The 17045-nt window shown below is 36.0% G+C and overlaps 1 protein-coding gene across 1 annotated transcript; it reads left to right on the top strand.

The window, feature by feature from the left end:
* Positions 1 to 543: 543 nt before the first annotated feature.
* LOC127653357 (eukaryotic translation initiation factor 3 subunit B-like) lies at positions 544 to 16258 on the top strand. The gene is made up of 19 exons (XM_052140027.1): positions 544 to 770; positions 1155 to 1347; positions 5074 to 5193; positions 5280 to 5337; positions 7614 to 7742; positions 7847 to 8004; positions 10008 to 10139; positions 10245 to 10311; positions 10400 to 10446; positions 10601 to 10811; positions 10906 to 10978; positions 12429 to 12551; positions 12633 to 12711; positions 12801 to 12939; positions 13457 to 13582; positions 13676 to 13753; positions 14805 to 14913; positions 15575 to 15687; positions 15778 to 16258. Exons 1-18 carry the CDS (start codon positions 668 to 670, stop codon positions 15673 to 15675), a joined length of 2046 nt encoding a protein of 681 aa, XP_051995987.1. The 5' UTR covers positions 544 to 667; the 3' UTR covers positions 15676 to 15687; positions 15778 to 16258.
* Positions 16259 to 17045: the final 787 nt, after the last annotated feature.

Here is a 17045-nt window from a genome sequence, read left to right as displayed (position 1 = left end):
TCTTCATTTTAATGTGAGTTCTCCTGATTTCCTATATATTGCAAAATTACAATTAATTTATTTAGGAGTTATACTTTTTTAATGAGGAAAACATTACTTGGTTCACCTTTAACTTTTTTACTGTAGCATTTTACATTCTTTTATCATTAAAATAATGGAAATCTTTTCAGCCCATTTCACACACACGAATTTTTAGCTAATTTAGAATGACTGGTATATATGACTTATAAAATCTTCAAAATGTCCCTTTATTGATGAAACGAAAAGATACGTATTAAAGAAGGTTAGGGTGGAATTGTAGTGGAAAGCTCATCCTGTCACATGAACAGGAAGTTGAGCGCGATAAGCCGAGGGAAAGACCAATCTTACCATAAAGGGGTGAAATATGTCATGTTGGTAGTAAAATAACACATTTGAGTAATTTTTTTTAATCAAGACTAAGATTTAAAAAATATGTTGTTATAAATTAAAAAGTAATTCTATTATATACACTGATACTAACAGTTGTGAAAGAGCGGTCATATCGTCCTCGACACACATGGTACGGCCCTTCTCTGCTCGTAGTGGTTGGCGCCGGCTGCCTTGCACATGGCCGAGTGAGTAAAATCTCTGGATTGCCGCAGTGACACTCTTTTACCAGCCCAGACTTACAGCAATCGATCTCTAAATGCGAGATACGGACAATATGGAGGCCGATCTGGAGTATGATGACGAAGAAGAGCCTTCGTTTAGTGATCCGGAGGATTTCGTTGATGACATCAGTGATAATGGTAAGAGAGGCCTGTCTTTAGCTCGAATGCTAACGTTAAATCAGCCACACTAAACACTAAAGATCATCATGTCCGCTCGGAACTAACACGAGCCCCTTTCAGATAAACTGAAATTCAGATTCAGCTTTTATGCTGGTTGTTTGTTCTATTACAGAGTTCACACTAGTAAAGTTTTACTGTTCCAGCATATGCGCAAATAGGACGAAAGCATTGTAACATCAACAGGGAAATTGAGGCGCGTGTCATCAGATTATTCTAGGTGCACAATGTATGGCTCTTGAATAAGCACCTTTTCAAAGTACATTGTGGTGATATCACACCTGCAGCATCTTAAGATGTGTCTGATGATATATGTCATTTATTGGATGGTTTGTCTTTATGCAGAGTTGCTTGAGGATGTTCTCCGGGATAAACCTCAGGAGGCTGACGGCATCGACTCGGTCGTTGTGGTTGATAACGTCCCTCAAGTTGGACCAGAACGACTAGAGAAACTGAAGAACGTCATCCAGAAGATCTTCTCAAAGTTTGGCAAAATCACCAATGAATTCTACCCAGAGGCAGATGGAAAAACCAAGGGGTAAACTACTTTGGCTGTATTGTTGAAACTAGGGATTTATCATATATATATATATATATATATATATATATATATATATATATATATATATATATATAAAATTTTGTCTAATAAGATTGGAAGTCCATTTCCACTACACACACTCAATTTTTCTGCTTTTGTAAGTAAAAATGTTGAGAAACAAAGTCCTAATTATGAAAAAAAAAAATAATAATTAAATTATGATATACTGAAGCTTAATTGAGATGCTGTGTCATGGTTATGAGTTACTAAATCATTATTATGGGAGACATTCATAATTATCAGATAAAGATTATGAGATACTAAATCAAAATTATTAGAGGAAAAGTTGGAATTACAGTGTTTCCCACATGATTTTGTGAGACTGTGGAGGGTGGACCTCGGGGGAAATTTTGTAAATTTGAAAGTTAAATGCATCATACTGGTGCACATTGAGAGCCAATTTAAGAGGCTAGACCTATGAAGAACTTAGTGCTCTAGTGAACAATGTTGTGCTCTAGTAGTAATTTAATCATTAACACATTGGTTGTATAGATTAGGGCTGCAACTAACGATTATTTTGATCTAACAATTAGAATGGTTATTCTGCGGTTATTGCAACAATTAATCATTTTGCCTGACATAAAAGTTTGTATTAAATGTGCTTACTAACAATAAAGAGGACAAAATCATCTTTTAAAAATACCTCTAAATGACATTCACTGAATTAAAGGAAAAAAATACTTTTAAGTTTAATTCAGTAAAGAAATTCACTGCAAAATGTCCCATTGTTACGAAGTGTTTTTGTCATGTTTTCCATTTAAATTGTCTAAAAATCCTTAAAAAAGAAACATTTACTTGAGAAGCAACATATCAATGTATCTTAAATAGTGTATTTTGCGTAGAAGTGTATTTTTTCACTTGGTTATTCTGCGAGTGCATTAAAGACAAAATATACATGTATTAAAAAATGAAATTTGTATGCTAAAGAAAATGTACATTGTTTTAAAGGAGTTTGATATTTATGAGAAAACAAGCCAAATCAAAATGTATATTGTTGCAGTGTATAATGGGGTGTAGACTAACTCTCTCACCTTTTTGTTCTCTTCAATCCATCTTTTACTCACAAAAAATCTCCCTCTTATTACTAAAGCTGTGTATTGCCAATTACCTTCATGATAAGAAATGCACAGTGACACATAGGCCTATATTCTGATTCAAGAAATCACGAGCCATCACGTTATAATCTAGTTGCAGCAAGTGCACGCTTGGGACGAGCGTCCTCACGACAGTGTGTATCAGCCGGGTTCAGTTTCAAATTCTCCCCCTTTGATTGTGACACTTCACGCAACTCATAGAAGAGGCGCTGACTGAATAGAGAAATGCCAGTTTGGGAGTTTGTAGTTATTTACATGATCTGCTTCTGTATTATGTAAACATTATTAAAGCAGTAACACATTCAATATAACTGCATTTAAGATGAAACACCGGGGTGTTGCTTTTTAAAGAGCTCCGGCTCCTTTTATTCCACAATGAGAGTGTGTATGTATTTACTTGGTATTTTTGTATAATTCCCTCATACTTTGCGATCTACAACACCTGAAGCTGTTTGGAAAGTTTAGAGTGCATTTGGACTGTGATCTGTGTAATTCTTCCTCTTCTCAGTCAGGCGCGAACTGCAGTGCTGCTCTCACGCATCATCATTAGAGTTTAATGCGATCTCATGTTACATTTACATTAAATGAGTTCAAATTACTTTTCGACAACAGAAATTAACGCATTAATGACCCTAGTATAGATATGAAAGGTGATGATTTCCAGAGGCTCTGGTAATTTTGATAATGTTAGATAATTAGCTAACGTTAGCTAGCTAGATAACATGTTGCATACGTTATACATGGTTTTTCATGACAAGCAGCCGAATATGTCAGTCGACATAAGCGAGGAGACTGACAGCTAACATTAGATTAACATTAATTATCAATGATAACTTCTACAGTAACATTACCTGTTTCCTATCGTACATTGCTAATGATATAAATGTATTGTGAGAAGTGTAAAAATATTTTCGGTTCATTATGAAACTGTGGCAGGACAAATTAGATGGGGATGCCACTGTCTAGGTAATTAATGGGAAACACTGAATTATGAGATCGTGAATCTTAATTTGAGATACAAAGTCATAATTTTGAAAAACTAAATAAATTGAGATGTCTCATCTAAACCTTTTGACTTACCTCAAAATGACAACTTGATCTTATCATTTTGACTCCTTAGTCAAAATTAAGAAAGTTCATATTTTTAAATATCTCAGATTTTTAACTCTCATTGTGTTTTTCTCAATATTGACTTTTTATCATAACTTCTATTTTTTTTATCTAAATTTTTATTTATAATTATGACTTATTATCTCAAAATTGTGAATTTTTATTCTTATATTTATGATTTAGGATGTCATATTTGTCACTTAGTATCTCATACTTGTGACTTCTCATAATTTTGACTTTCAATAATTACATTTTTAATCTCATAACTAACTTTTTATCTCAAAATTATGAAGTTGTATCTCATAATGTTCACTTACTAAAGCACGATTTGTTTTTCTATGTGGTGGAAATGGGCTTCTATAGATAACCAAAATGTTGGCCAGTGGGGTTGCAGCGGTATGAGATTTTCACGGTACGATTACACTCTGGGAAAATATCACTGTATATGGTATAACACAATTATTATAATTTTTTGGTTGAACAGATGCTTTATTATAATTGAAACTTGAAACCATTCAAACCAAAAGTCTTCCTTTTGAAAATAAATAGAAAAAATAAGAAAGCTAACAGAATTATAATAAATAGAATTATAAACATGATAAAAAATATCATGTAACTATAACATTTTATATAACTAGAGCATGTTAGTTTACATATTAGCATAGCATGTCAAATGAACTGCTAAATGAAAAATAACATTAGCTGTGTGAGCTTTTAAAGTAATGTCCTATGATTATTAATAATTAACATATACTGCTCCTGTCTGTACCTTTAACTCAGTGGCTCTCAACTGGTTTTGTTTCAGGACATAGATTTTACATGGGAAATCAAGTGGCGACCCACCATAGTAAAATGTAACCTTTATTTAAAGTATCCTGGGTCGCATTTCCTTTTTATGTTGCATAGTTTTGTTCATGGTTTTCAAGTACAAGCACATGCATCAAGTGACATTATTTTTGTTGTTGACATAAAAATAGGCTCCTCATTACCATGGTTAGGTCAGTGTAGCTAGTCTTATATAATGGCAATAATAATAACAAATTATAATATTTATAAAAAAAATAAGTACTAGCTGAAACGCAACTTGAAACTAACTACAACTGCCACTGTTGATATAAAATGAGGTCTAATAGATTGTACCTTTTAGATTATTTCATATGAAACTATATAGATGCAACCCTACTGGCCAGTATATTAGATCTTTAGTGTTTTGCCTGTTGTTTAAAGAACTGTTCACACTAGAGCTCCATTCTATATTTGTATATGCTGCAAGCAAAATCAGGCATCAAAATATTATAATATACAGTAGAAAAGATATAAATTTTCTGTTTGAATTGAAAAGTAAAAGTCTAGAAATTCTGTTTACTGATATGATCAACAATAAATTGTGCATCCTGAATGCATGGTTGTACTTGACTGTTAGTGTTTTAATAGTCAATAATGCTCTTCATCTTCACAGGTACATTTTTCTGGAGTATTCTGCCCCAAGCCATGCTCTTGAAGCAGTCAAGAATGCTGACGGCTACAAGCTGGACAAGCAGCATACTTTCCGTGTTAATCTGTTCACAGACTTTGACAAGTATGTTGTGCTTAATTGCAATAGCATTTGTGAATATAGAGAAACATGGACCGTTTCGTGGCCTTACTTTCTTGTCCTCTTTATAGGTACATGTCAATCTGTGATGAGTGGGAATCTCCTGAGAAGCAGCCCTTTAAAGATTTTGTGAGTATTTATTACCAACTACTGTTCTGGGTATGGACAATTAAGTAGTGAGAGCAGAGACCTTAAAGATCTTTATAGAACTATTTTCCAAATATTTGTAGCCTTTTTTAACTTGGCCCATATTTATTCAATCACAACATGAAAGATATGTCTTCAGTAATGGTTTTGTATATTTCTTTTACTTGCTTTATTTGAGGATGTTAAAATACTTATGTCTGACATTATAAAATGATATGCATCAATGACAGAATGTAATTGAATCCAGGGCTCAATGCTAAGTATTTTTTCTACTGGCCCAGTCAGGCCAGTGCTTCAGATTTTTACTTGCCCTGCCAAAATTTCACTGGCCCTAAAAGAAAAAACTAAATGGCTTTAAAAAAAAAAAAGTGTCAGAATCTAAATACATGTTATATCCTGTATATTATATTTTTAAGACATATTATTCCCCCAAAATTGTATCACGTTTATAATTTACAAGATACGATTTATGCCTTATGTAACCCCATATAAGCACTTAACAGTTATTTATTAATTAATTCATCACATTAACTTCAGCCGTCCTGCCATTTAAACATGCGCTTTTAAGCCACGAGTTCTGTGGAGCAAATGGGCCCTTTGTAATTTTTTCACAACCAGGATCAAATATTTAGTCTCGGAGTTAAAGTTTTTATTATAGGCTTAATTAAATAAACTTGAGAATCCCTGAAAGACTTGCTGCTAAATCGGTTGTGATGTGTAATATATACTAGGTAGACATTAGGCCTAATCTGTTAATTAAAAATATGGATATAAACATGAAGTTAGACAACCCAAACAAGACCAATACTGACTGATACACAAAACACAAAGAAAATACCAGTAACCAGAGAGATTTTGCTGCTTTTTATATCAAATAACATTATCATGTCAAACTAATGTTTGAAATATTACCTAATTAAATTTATATTTACGGTTTGGATATGAGCTCATTATTCTCAGCCACGTGTATAACCGGGGTTTAAATAGAGATGAATTGTGGAAAGAAACATAATAACCTTAAAGGCAATTTATTTAGATTTTAATTTACTGTGGGAACAATTCAAGTGCTTTGTCCCTTTAAGGGAGTGCTTGCATGTTAAACAGCAACTATGCTGCATGGAGAGAGATGCACAGACAGAGATATACAGTCCAGTAGACACAAACTTTTGATTTCTTGTGTTACTTTGAGTGGATTACTAATTTTAACAACATTTTAAAGTGAAGAAATGTGGGAATTTCATGCACTGTGAACATGGAATGTGTTGGGATATTTCAAATTAGTGTTGCACTGATCAGGCAATTTGAGGCAGATACCTATCTTTTAAAAAGTGCCCTTTGCCTCACCTTTGCAAGTAATATTGTGCAGTTATTATACGTTTATGCCCCACACAGTAAAATTACAGTTTTGAAAAAAACCTGTAGTTAACATGAAGTAATGATCTTAATACTTGTAGCTAATACCATGGTTACCACATGAAGGGCCCTATGATTTCTGCGACGTGGACAGCACAGATGGAATCACTGAATCCACTCTTAAAAATGGTATTTGCTATAAAACGCGTTGACACAGAATTTCAATGAGCAATCAAATTCAAATCGGGACATGTCCTAGTGTGATTGTTAAACCGCAAAAGGCTGCGATTTAATTAAACAACTGTATAATCTGCATGCGCTGCACTCTTTAAAATGAATGTGTGAAGCCGGTCTCTCATACACTGAAAACACTGCATTATGATCATCACAATCTTTGTTGTGTTGTAGATGACCGGGAGCAGAGCTTCAAAATAAAAGCTTGATTTAAATGGATGTGTGAAATTGTAAAAGACAAAAATAAAACAATGTATTAAAGCAATGTTTTATTTCCGTGAAGTTCTTTTATGCAGCACTTTATTTGACAAAACTATCTCCAGTGTTGTTTTGGATTATCCTGTAGCATTATTTAAAAGCACTTCATTTAATAAAAAATAAAGTAATGTTGAAGAATTTAATTTCAATAATTCTATTTTCATTTGATCCAAGTTTTAATTAATTTGATTAGACACCAATTTGATATTGAAATGAAATTAAACTGTCAAATAGTTCCGAAAAAAATAACCACAATATACGTCATGTCTGCTTGTGTGTTTTTGCTTAAAAATTACTTCCCTTGGACACATAAAAAGTCCTAGAGAATTGTACATTGAAAAGAGTGGAAACCGTAGTATTGCTTTTGTTAATAATTGATATTTGGTAATTGATAAGTGACGTTGTTGACTTAGGGAAATCTCCGTCACTGGATGGAGGATTCTGACTGTCGTGATCAGTACAGCGTAATCTACGACTCTGGTGAAAGAACGGGCATATTTGCTAATGATGTCAAGGAGCCCATTGAAGTGGAGGAGAGAGCAGTGAGTTTTCACCCACCTGTCCTTAAAAATATGATAACCATGTACTGTATAAAGTATAACCCCATGCATTTTGGATTAAGTCTTTGTGTGCGTATTTGTTGTAGCGCTGGACTGAGACTTATGTGCGCTGGTCTCCAAAAGGCACCTATCTGGCCACATTCCATCAGAGAGGCATTGCTCTATGGGGGGGTGAGAAGTTCAAGCAGATCCAGAGGTTCAGCCATCAAGGAGTTCAGCTCATTGATTTCTCTCCCTGTGAAAGGTATGTCATGTATTCATGTGTAGAAATGGGTCTATGACAGAGTGTGAGCTGTCCTGCTTATGGGTGACTTGAGTCCGGTCTGGGTGATATTCCCGTTTCTGTCCCCTCACGGTCACCCCTTGATTTGTGTCTATCAAAAAAAATGTGAGATTGCCAATAAAATAATGATAATAAAAGAAATGGATCCGTTTACAGAGCAACCATTTTTCTTTAGTTTTTTTTTATGGTTGATCACTTGAGAGCTTGGTGCCTAATGTCTGATTTACAGTGCATCCAGAAAGTATTCACAGCGCTTAATTTTTTCCATATTTTGTTATGTTAGCCTTATTCCAAAATTGATTCAATTCAGTATTTTCCTCAAAATTCTACAATATGTGATAATGTGAAAGAAGTTTGTTTAAAATCTTTGCAAATTTATTAAAAATAAAAAACGGGGGGGGGGGGGAAATTACATGTACGTAAGTATTCACAGCCTTTGCTCAATACGTTTTGAAGCACCTCTGGCACCAATTACAGCCTCAAGTTTTTTTTGAGTATGATGCTACAAGCTTGGCACACCTATTTTTGGGCAGTTTCTCCCATTCTTCTTTGGGAAGCAAAGGAGGACCTCTCAAGATCCATCAGGTTGGATGGGGAGCATCGGTGCACAGCCATTTTCAGAGATGTTCAATTGGGTTCAAGTCTGGGCTCTGGCTGGGCCACTCAAGGACATTCACAGAGTTGTCCCATAGCCACACCTTTGTTATCTTGGCTGTGTGCTTAGGATCGTTGTCCTGTTGGAAGATGAACCTTCGCCCCAGTCTGAGGTCCAGAGAGCTCTGGAGCAGGTTTTCATCAAGGATGTCTCTGTACATTGCTGCATTCATCTTTCCCTCCATCCTGACTAGTCTCCCAGTTCCTGCCACTGAAAAACATCCCCACAGCATGATGCTTCCTCCACCATGCTTTACTGTAGGGATGGTATTGGCCAGGTGATGAGCGGTGCCTGGTTTCCTCCAGACATGACACTTGACATTCAGGCCAAAGAGTTCAATCTTTGTTTCATCAGACCAGAGAATTTTGTTTTTCAGGTGCCTTTTGGCAAACTCCAGGCGGGCTGTCATGTGCCTTTTACTGAGGAGTGGCTTCTGTCTGGCCACTCTACCATACATTGATTGTGCTGCAGAGATGGTTGTTCTTCTGGAAGGTTCTTCATGCTGGACCTCTGTCAGAGTGACTATCGGGTTCTTGGTCACCTCCCTGACTAAGGCCCGATTGCTCAGTTCGGCCGGGCGGCCAGCTCTAGGAAGAGTCCTGGTAGTTCCAAACTTCCATTTACGGATGATGGAGGCCACTGTCCTCATTGGGACTTTCAATGCTACAGAACTTGTGCCTTGACACAATCCTGTATCGGAGGTCTACAGAAAATTGCCTTTCCAAATCATGTCCAATCAACTGAATGTACCACAGGTGGACTCCAATCAAGTTGTAGAAACATCTCAAGGATGATCAGTGCAGCTGAGCTTAATTTTGAGTGTCTTGGCAAAGTCTGTGAATACTTATGTACATGTGATTTTTTTTTTTTTTTTTAATACATTTGCAAAGATTTCAAACAAACTTCTTTCACGTTGTCATTATGGGGTATTGTTTGTAGAATTGAGGAAAATAATTAATTTAATCCATTTTGGAATAAGGCTGTAACATAACAAAATGTGGAAAAAAGTGAAGCGCTGTGAATACTTTCCGGATGCACTGTAATGCAGATATATGCATAATACAATCAAATAAGACATACAGAAAATTGCTGAAAAAAGAATGCAACAGAATTTGGACCTGATTCTTTGGGGAAGTGTACAGCCAAGCAGAAATGGTTGTTGACCGGTGTTTATTTCAAAATGATGAATAATTTGCGTATAACTAGTTCATATATTTCAGAGATCTTCTACAAAAGGATAAGGGATCAGTCATTTCATTATTTTACCTTAATTATCTTATTAAATAAACCTTGTAACTTTTCTTCACAGATATGTTGTCACATTCAGCCCTCTTATGGACACTAAAGATGACCCTCAGGCAATCATTATCTGGGATGTTCTCACAGGACACAAGAAAAGAGGCTTTCACTGTGAAAGTTCTGCTCACTGGCCAATTTTCAAGCAAGTTTCACCTGAGATTATTTTGAAACAACTTTGCTGGTTATTGAGCTGTTAGTAAGTCATTAGTATCTAATTAATCTTTAAAAACTTGAATACGCTGTTCAGGTGGAGTCCAGATGGGAAATTCTTTGCTCGAATGACACAGGACACCCTGAGCATCTACGAGACACCAGTAAGTGTCTTTTAAGAATTAATGGTATAATAAGTGGTGTAGACAGCCTATTGGTCCTGTTGTTTAACGCAGCCTTTTTGTTTTTAAGTCAATGGGTCTTTTGGACAAGAAGAGTTTGAGGATAAATGGAATTAAGTAAGTAAAACAAATTTTAAAACAAGTTAAATTATTTTGCTTTATATTTGCAATACTGATATAATATAATTTTTGCTACAAATATTTAAATGATTTCTTTCTTTTAATAGGCCCTAATATACTAATTTTAGGTCCACTAATTTTATGCCAACAGGGATTTCTCCTGGTCACCTGGTGATAATATCATTGCATTCTGGGTTCCTGAGGATAAAGACATCCCAGCAAGAGTAACTCTCATGCAGCTTCCATCCAGGAATGAGATCAGAGTCCGCAACCTGTTTAATGTTGTGGACTGCAAGCTTCACTGGCAGAAAAATGGAGACTATCTCTGTGTAAAGGTGGACCGAACACCCAAAGGAACACAGGTACAAGAATTGTCTTTAAATTGCACTTTCAAACGATTGAGACTTTTCTATCCATTTGCTAAAGTGAAACTCTGCACTTAACTTTGTATCTCAGGGGGTTGTCACCAACTTTGAGATATTCCGAATGAGAGAGAAGCAGGTACCTGTGGATGTGGTGGAGATGAAAGGTAAAGAAAAAAACATATTTGAGCAAGGACTTAAAATGGGTCAAGGAACGAAAACTGAAAACCAGCTTAATTTTTTGCAGAACATAACAAAAATTGGGATCAAAGTCCCCTTCAATTGTTCCATAGTGAAAACTTTATTTTTAAATGCAGGTAACCGTTTTTTTAACATAATTTCATTCAAAGACCAAAGGGTTTTGATTGAGAACCAGATATGTATATATTGAATCGGCTACTAAAAATTATTTTATCATTAAGTTTCGAATTGGGAGGTCTGTGGCAAATCCAAGCCCTACTTATTACAGCTAAAGAGCAATGAGTGTGTGTTCCCTTCTCTTTTACTCTTTTACTGATTAAATCAGTTATAAAGTTGTTTTAGGACTTTTATTAGCTCCAGAAGAATGTGGTTTGTGCATGTGCTCTCTGTGGGGATACCAATGTTTAAAAAATTATTCAGCCTGCATATGGTGATGTTTAGCCTTGACGCACTCACGCAGTGTAGGGCTGTTAAAAGGACTGCAAAACTAAATTCAAAATTTACCTTAAATATTAACAAAATTTTTTGTAAATTTGAGATTTCAAGTCCCCAGGTTTTTAATTGTTTCCTTAGTCAACAAGAGGGTGCAATGAAAACATGTGAATCAAGGAGTAAAATACCTGGAGAGAGCTATCCGTTAGCATTTCCATTCATCTCTATTGAGTTGCTCAGCTGTCACAGGGTCCCCCAGACTCCCGCAAAAGGGAGCCTGATCTTGGCACAAGTTGTTATGTGACTTGCTCTGCAGCCGCAGAAAAGTTACGTCCTCAAATTTCATAGCAAAATGCGTGCTACGGTAATGGTAGGATACAGTAATGTGAATGTGGCCTGGGTGATCAAATTAGGCAGAAAAATAATTAAATGAATAACTATAGCATAAATAAATTACTAATGGAATTTTCCACCAGACCCTAAAAAGTGGTGATTAGCACAATCAAAAGCTGTCTTAGAGGCATCATTCCATAGTGAGATTTCATGAATTATGCATTACAAATGAATTCACTATATTTTGTAACATGTTGCTGTAATCAATATTTAAAAACCATAAAACACAATACTGCAAAATCAAGAGTTCCCGTTTTGTTTATTAGATTACTCAGGCTGTCAAATGCATGAGATACACATTGATGTGTAGGAAACGTGTCTTATCGTCATCTCTTGTTGTCTCTAAAACAAGGATTTTAAAGTTTGTTACCAGCCTCGTGCGAGTGCGTGCTTAAGCTGCTTGCTGTCGCTGCTTTGGTGCTTTCTCTTCAGGCTAGTGCTTTAGGTGTGACGTTAATTGTTTGATACGGGTAAAAACAAGTTAATTTTTTTGCAAATAATATTCCTGGCTGTTAAAAAAAGTGCATTAAACATTAAACAAACATTTCGTTTTCAGTCCCTGAAGACAATTTTCCTCTGCTTGTCTTACAGAGGGCATCATTGCTTTTGCTTGGGAACCGAATGGCAGCAAGTTTGCTGTGCTACATGGGGAATCTCCCAGAATCAATGTGTCGTTCTACCATGTGAAGAACAATGGCAAAATTGACTTAATAAGTAAGTGTTCTCATTGTTAAACCATATACTCTTAACCAATTATTTGTATTGATGTTTAATCCACAAAATGTATTGTTTCAGAAATGTTTGACAAACAACAAGCAAACAGTATCTTCTGGAGTCCACAAGGGCAGTTTTTGGTACTTGCTGGGTTGAGGAGGTCTGTACTGTACTAAAAAAAAGATTTGTTTCGGTGTGTTTGCGTTTAGATTTGCTCTGTATAATGTTTTTTTATTTTTTCTCCTGTAGCATGAATGGAGCTCTTGCTTTTGTGGACACTTCAGACTGCACCATGATGAACATTGCTGAGCATTACATGGCATCAGATGTGGAGTGGGATCCAACTGGACGATATGTTGTGACATCTGTCTCCTGGTGGAGTCACAAGGTGATTAATCCTCACATTTTCAATAATTAGAAGTGCGTCTCAGAAACACACTGAATAATTAGATTTGCATTTCCTAAAGGAAATACAAGTATTTGCAAGGCAGCAAAAGTGATAAAGTGGCTTTGCTGTTTTTATGACCGCATGCTCTTATTTTCCATCAGCTGTGCTTGAGTCAACACATCATTAAACACAGCTTTAAGTGGTTAAATAGATGAAAGAATTAAAGACCATTCACAAACCAGTATGCAAATATTATGATGACATCAACGTTATCTGTTAGAATGTTTGAATGTATCGGGGATTTACAAATTATTAAATCTTCCATTTCTTAAAGTATCAAATTAAATGGCACACATAAGACTCAAATAAGCCATTCAACAAAAAGCTTTGAATAGAGCCTCTTCATTAAGTGGTTCTGATTGAATAAATTGCTGAGAAGACTGGAGAAAAATTTGTGGTTAAAGAATAACAGCACAGTGCGGCACTCTAATAATAATCCACACTTTGATTCATTCAGGTGGACAATGCATACTGGCTGTGGACATTCCAGGGTCGTCTGCTGCAAAAAATCAACAAGGACCGTTTCTGTCAGCTGCTGTGGAGGCCCCGCCCAACCTCTCTTCTGGCTCAAGAGCAAATAAAGGTAATATGAGGTCAGATGCAGGGTCACAGTTATTATTCTGTCAGCTCACTTCAGAATGAGCTCTTATCCTACCTCGTCTGTTTAAACCCACAGCTCATAAAGAAGGATCTGAAGAAATACTCAAAGATCTTTGAGCAGAAAGATCGTCTCAGCCAGTCCAAGGCATCCAAGGTATTTAGATGAATCTGTTTTTATTAGTGGTCGACTGATATATTGCCAAGGCTGATAAATCAACTGATATTCTGACTTTTTTTAAATTATCGGCATCTGCTGATAAGTTTTCCCATTTGGCAAATTAAAAAAAATAATAATAATTGTTTATGGTGCTGAAAATCGTTTTCTTGCATGTGAAGTGAATGAGACATGTAAATGACCAGTCACAGTTTGTTTTGTTGTTACGTGCCATCCTGCTACTACAATAGTAGACCATGTGCAACGCTGTGTCATTTAAACGGTCCGCATATCGGAGACGCGACAGATGCGTTTGAGCTCCATAATGTTAAAATGCTCGCCCGTTTCATTCTCCCTCTCTCTCTCCTCAACAGTTCCTTGTAAATTTTAACTGTCTCTCTTGTCTAAGGATCAAAAGGCAAATATCAATAAAATTAATATCATATACCATCTGCAAGTATGTGAATATCTTGTTTTAAACAGATGTAATAAACCAACCTCACACAACTTCAGCAGATCCAGCATCCTGTGGAGTGCTCATAATCTTCCTCTGAAGCATGTATTCTAACAGTCTCTCTTTCTAATGATAAAAGGCAAATATCAATAAAACTTGAAAATGCTGACTCTGGAGGCTGTATACCAAATTAGGATGAAAATTAGTAGTTTTTCAAACTGTTCGGAGACCAGTTTCCTTAAGAGTTCCATTCATTCAAAACGGCTATCAGTTAAGCCATTAACTGATTAAGAAGCAAGGTACCAAGTCAGCTGCCTATGTTTTCAGAAGCAGCCCAAGTATAAAGGGCTTCACGTGTGCTACAAGTAAATGTATTTTTCACTATGCTTTTTCACTATATTTTTTTAGCAAATTTGTTTATTTACTATATTAAATTGTGTTCTCTGTTGGCCACTGTGCTCTCTGAAAATCTGCATTTGCCATTAAAAACCCCATAGCGGTCGACGACTAGTTTTTATTTACCTGGCTGGTTTGATTATATTATGGCTAAATCAGTGTTCTGTGGTCAGATTTTTACGAGTGCCATGTGCTTTACAGGAACTGGTGGACAAGAGACGTGCGATGATGGAGGAGTATCACAAGTACCGTGAGAGAGCCATGCAGATGTACCAGGAGCAGAGACTTCTCCGCCTTGATCTCAGAGGAGGTCATTCATGCAGAGAGCACATCTCTCTTCAATATTTAACTTGATCATTAATCATCATTAGTTGCGGCCACAGCCATTAACGTTTGGCCTTTCTCTGCACTTCCCCTTTCACTAGAGTATTCCGAATGCAATAATTACATGATTGCGATCATGAAAAATTACGGAAAGTCTGTTTAGTGCAAGTTTACATAGAAAAACATTGCTTAGAGAAGCACAAGTTGAGAGAGAGAGAGCAGTGAACAAGGATGAATTTAGGATTTATTTCTTTTTCAGAAGAGAAGATGACTGTTTTTGAAGTACTAGGATAGGATCAAGTGCCTGCGAAAAATATTTCTTTAGATGTTTCTTGAAGGTAGCTAGAGAAACAGCTGCTCGGGTGGGGTTTGGAAGGTTATTCCACCATCGAGGAACGGATGAAGTGAAGGTCTGGGAAAGTGATTTTGTGCCTCTGAGATGGTACCATGAGCTGCCACTGATCTTAAGCTTCTGGATGGCACATAGAGTTGAAGTAGCGAGTGTAGATTGGGGGTGCAAAGCTAGTGGTTGATCTGTAACCAAAAATGAGTGCCTTGTATTTGATGCAAACAACCATTGGCAACCACTGCTGTTTGATTAAAAGATATGTTGAAGTCATTAATTTTTTTTTTCTCAATCATTCTAGGTGTGGACACAGATGATCTGGATAGCAATGTCGAGGACTGGGAGGAAGAGACCATTGAGTTTTTCATCAATGAAGAAATTATTCCAATCGGAGATCTGTAATTCCAACAGCAGGTACTAGTGATATGTCCGGTGATATGAAAATGCTCTTTTAAACACATTGGTGCAGTCATGATATTTATGTCAATGCATTCTTGTTTTCAGCATCTGATTTTTAGTGGAGGAGTGTGGACTTGCGTTGGAGAAAAAACTGAGATATATAAAAGATTTCCTTGTTATCAATCCAAGTGCCTTTTAATACTGGGTCCTGCAGAAGGAGAATTTTGTGCCACTGTTTACTGCTTCTTTTAAAACATCATCATCGAGCTCTCTGGAAGGACTTGCCCTGCCAACATCATTCAGGCCTACTCTTGGTGGATCTGATGTAACGTGATTTTGTTTTTGCCTTGGGTAGTTCTACCTCATCAAAAGGGCGTTACCATGGCACGAAATGCCATAAACTGTTTTTACATCACACTGAAGGAAAGCGTTTTGTTTCCCAAGATTTTCCATAAGGCGAACTTGTACTCTAGTATGCGAAAATGGCACTACAGTGGGCTTTATCCTCCTCCATTCAGATTACCTGATATTAAATGCACAACAAGGAAATAAAGTTGAACTGAAATCAAATCCTTTGTTGATTTTCTCTGAACGTGAAACAAAAGTGCATGCACATTGTTCTGCGTTACTGAACTTAAGCTAATATGCTTTAAATACAGTAGGGCTCTCACAGATCTGTGTATTTTTGAAGGGGAAAGACAAGGAATAATGTAGTTTATAAAAACCAAAATATAAATATAAAGTTTTTGCACATGTCAAGCAATATCATGAACTTTGGAAAATGTGTCAAAGTAAATAAGTAATAGCATGAATGATCTTTTGAGAAGTCCAAGTTCATATTTGGTATTTTCTGCCCTCTGTTTATAATTTATGAATGGGGCTCATTTTCATTGCTCTTTGCACAAAACATTTATGTAGAGATCTGTACATCTTTGGCTATCACATCAATGACCCAGTGGTTTAATTTACTGATCACATCATTGATCAGTTACATCTGATTTTGGATGCATACAAACATAAATTTTTTGGAGTAACGTAATGGGCAAATTGTTTTACTTAAACCGGGTGAGAGGCTTGCAGAAACTGTATAATATATGGGGCACTATTTCACGGAAAACGTTTTCGCTACGTATATAATAAATCGGGTATATAAAGTAGCATTTTAAAGTTTAGAATCAACTTTTCAGGGATTTTGATTTGCGTTTAAAACTATTTATATATGCCACCCAGAAGGAAAAGCATGCAAAACAAATCAGAAAATGTACATAATTGTTTTTATATATTAAAAAAACTGTATTTTGGATTAAAATAAGACCAGTACGTTTACAGCTTTCGTGAGAATTAGCCAACGTTGGTGTTTTGTTGGAAAATGT

Source organism: Xyrauchen texanus, chromosome 12, assembly GCF_025860055.1.
Source record: "Xyrauchen texanus isolate HMW12.3.18 chromosome 12, RBS_HiC_50CHRs, whole genome shotgun sequence".
NCBI lineage: Eukaryota > Metazoa > Chordata > Actinopteri > Cypriniformes > Catostomidae > Xyrauchen > Xyrauchen texanus.
Note: the sequence above shows the minus strand (reverse complement) of the source record. Positions and strands in the feature narration are given on the sequence as shown.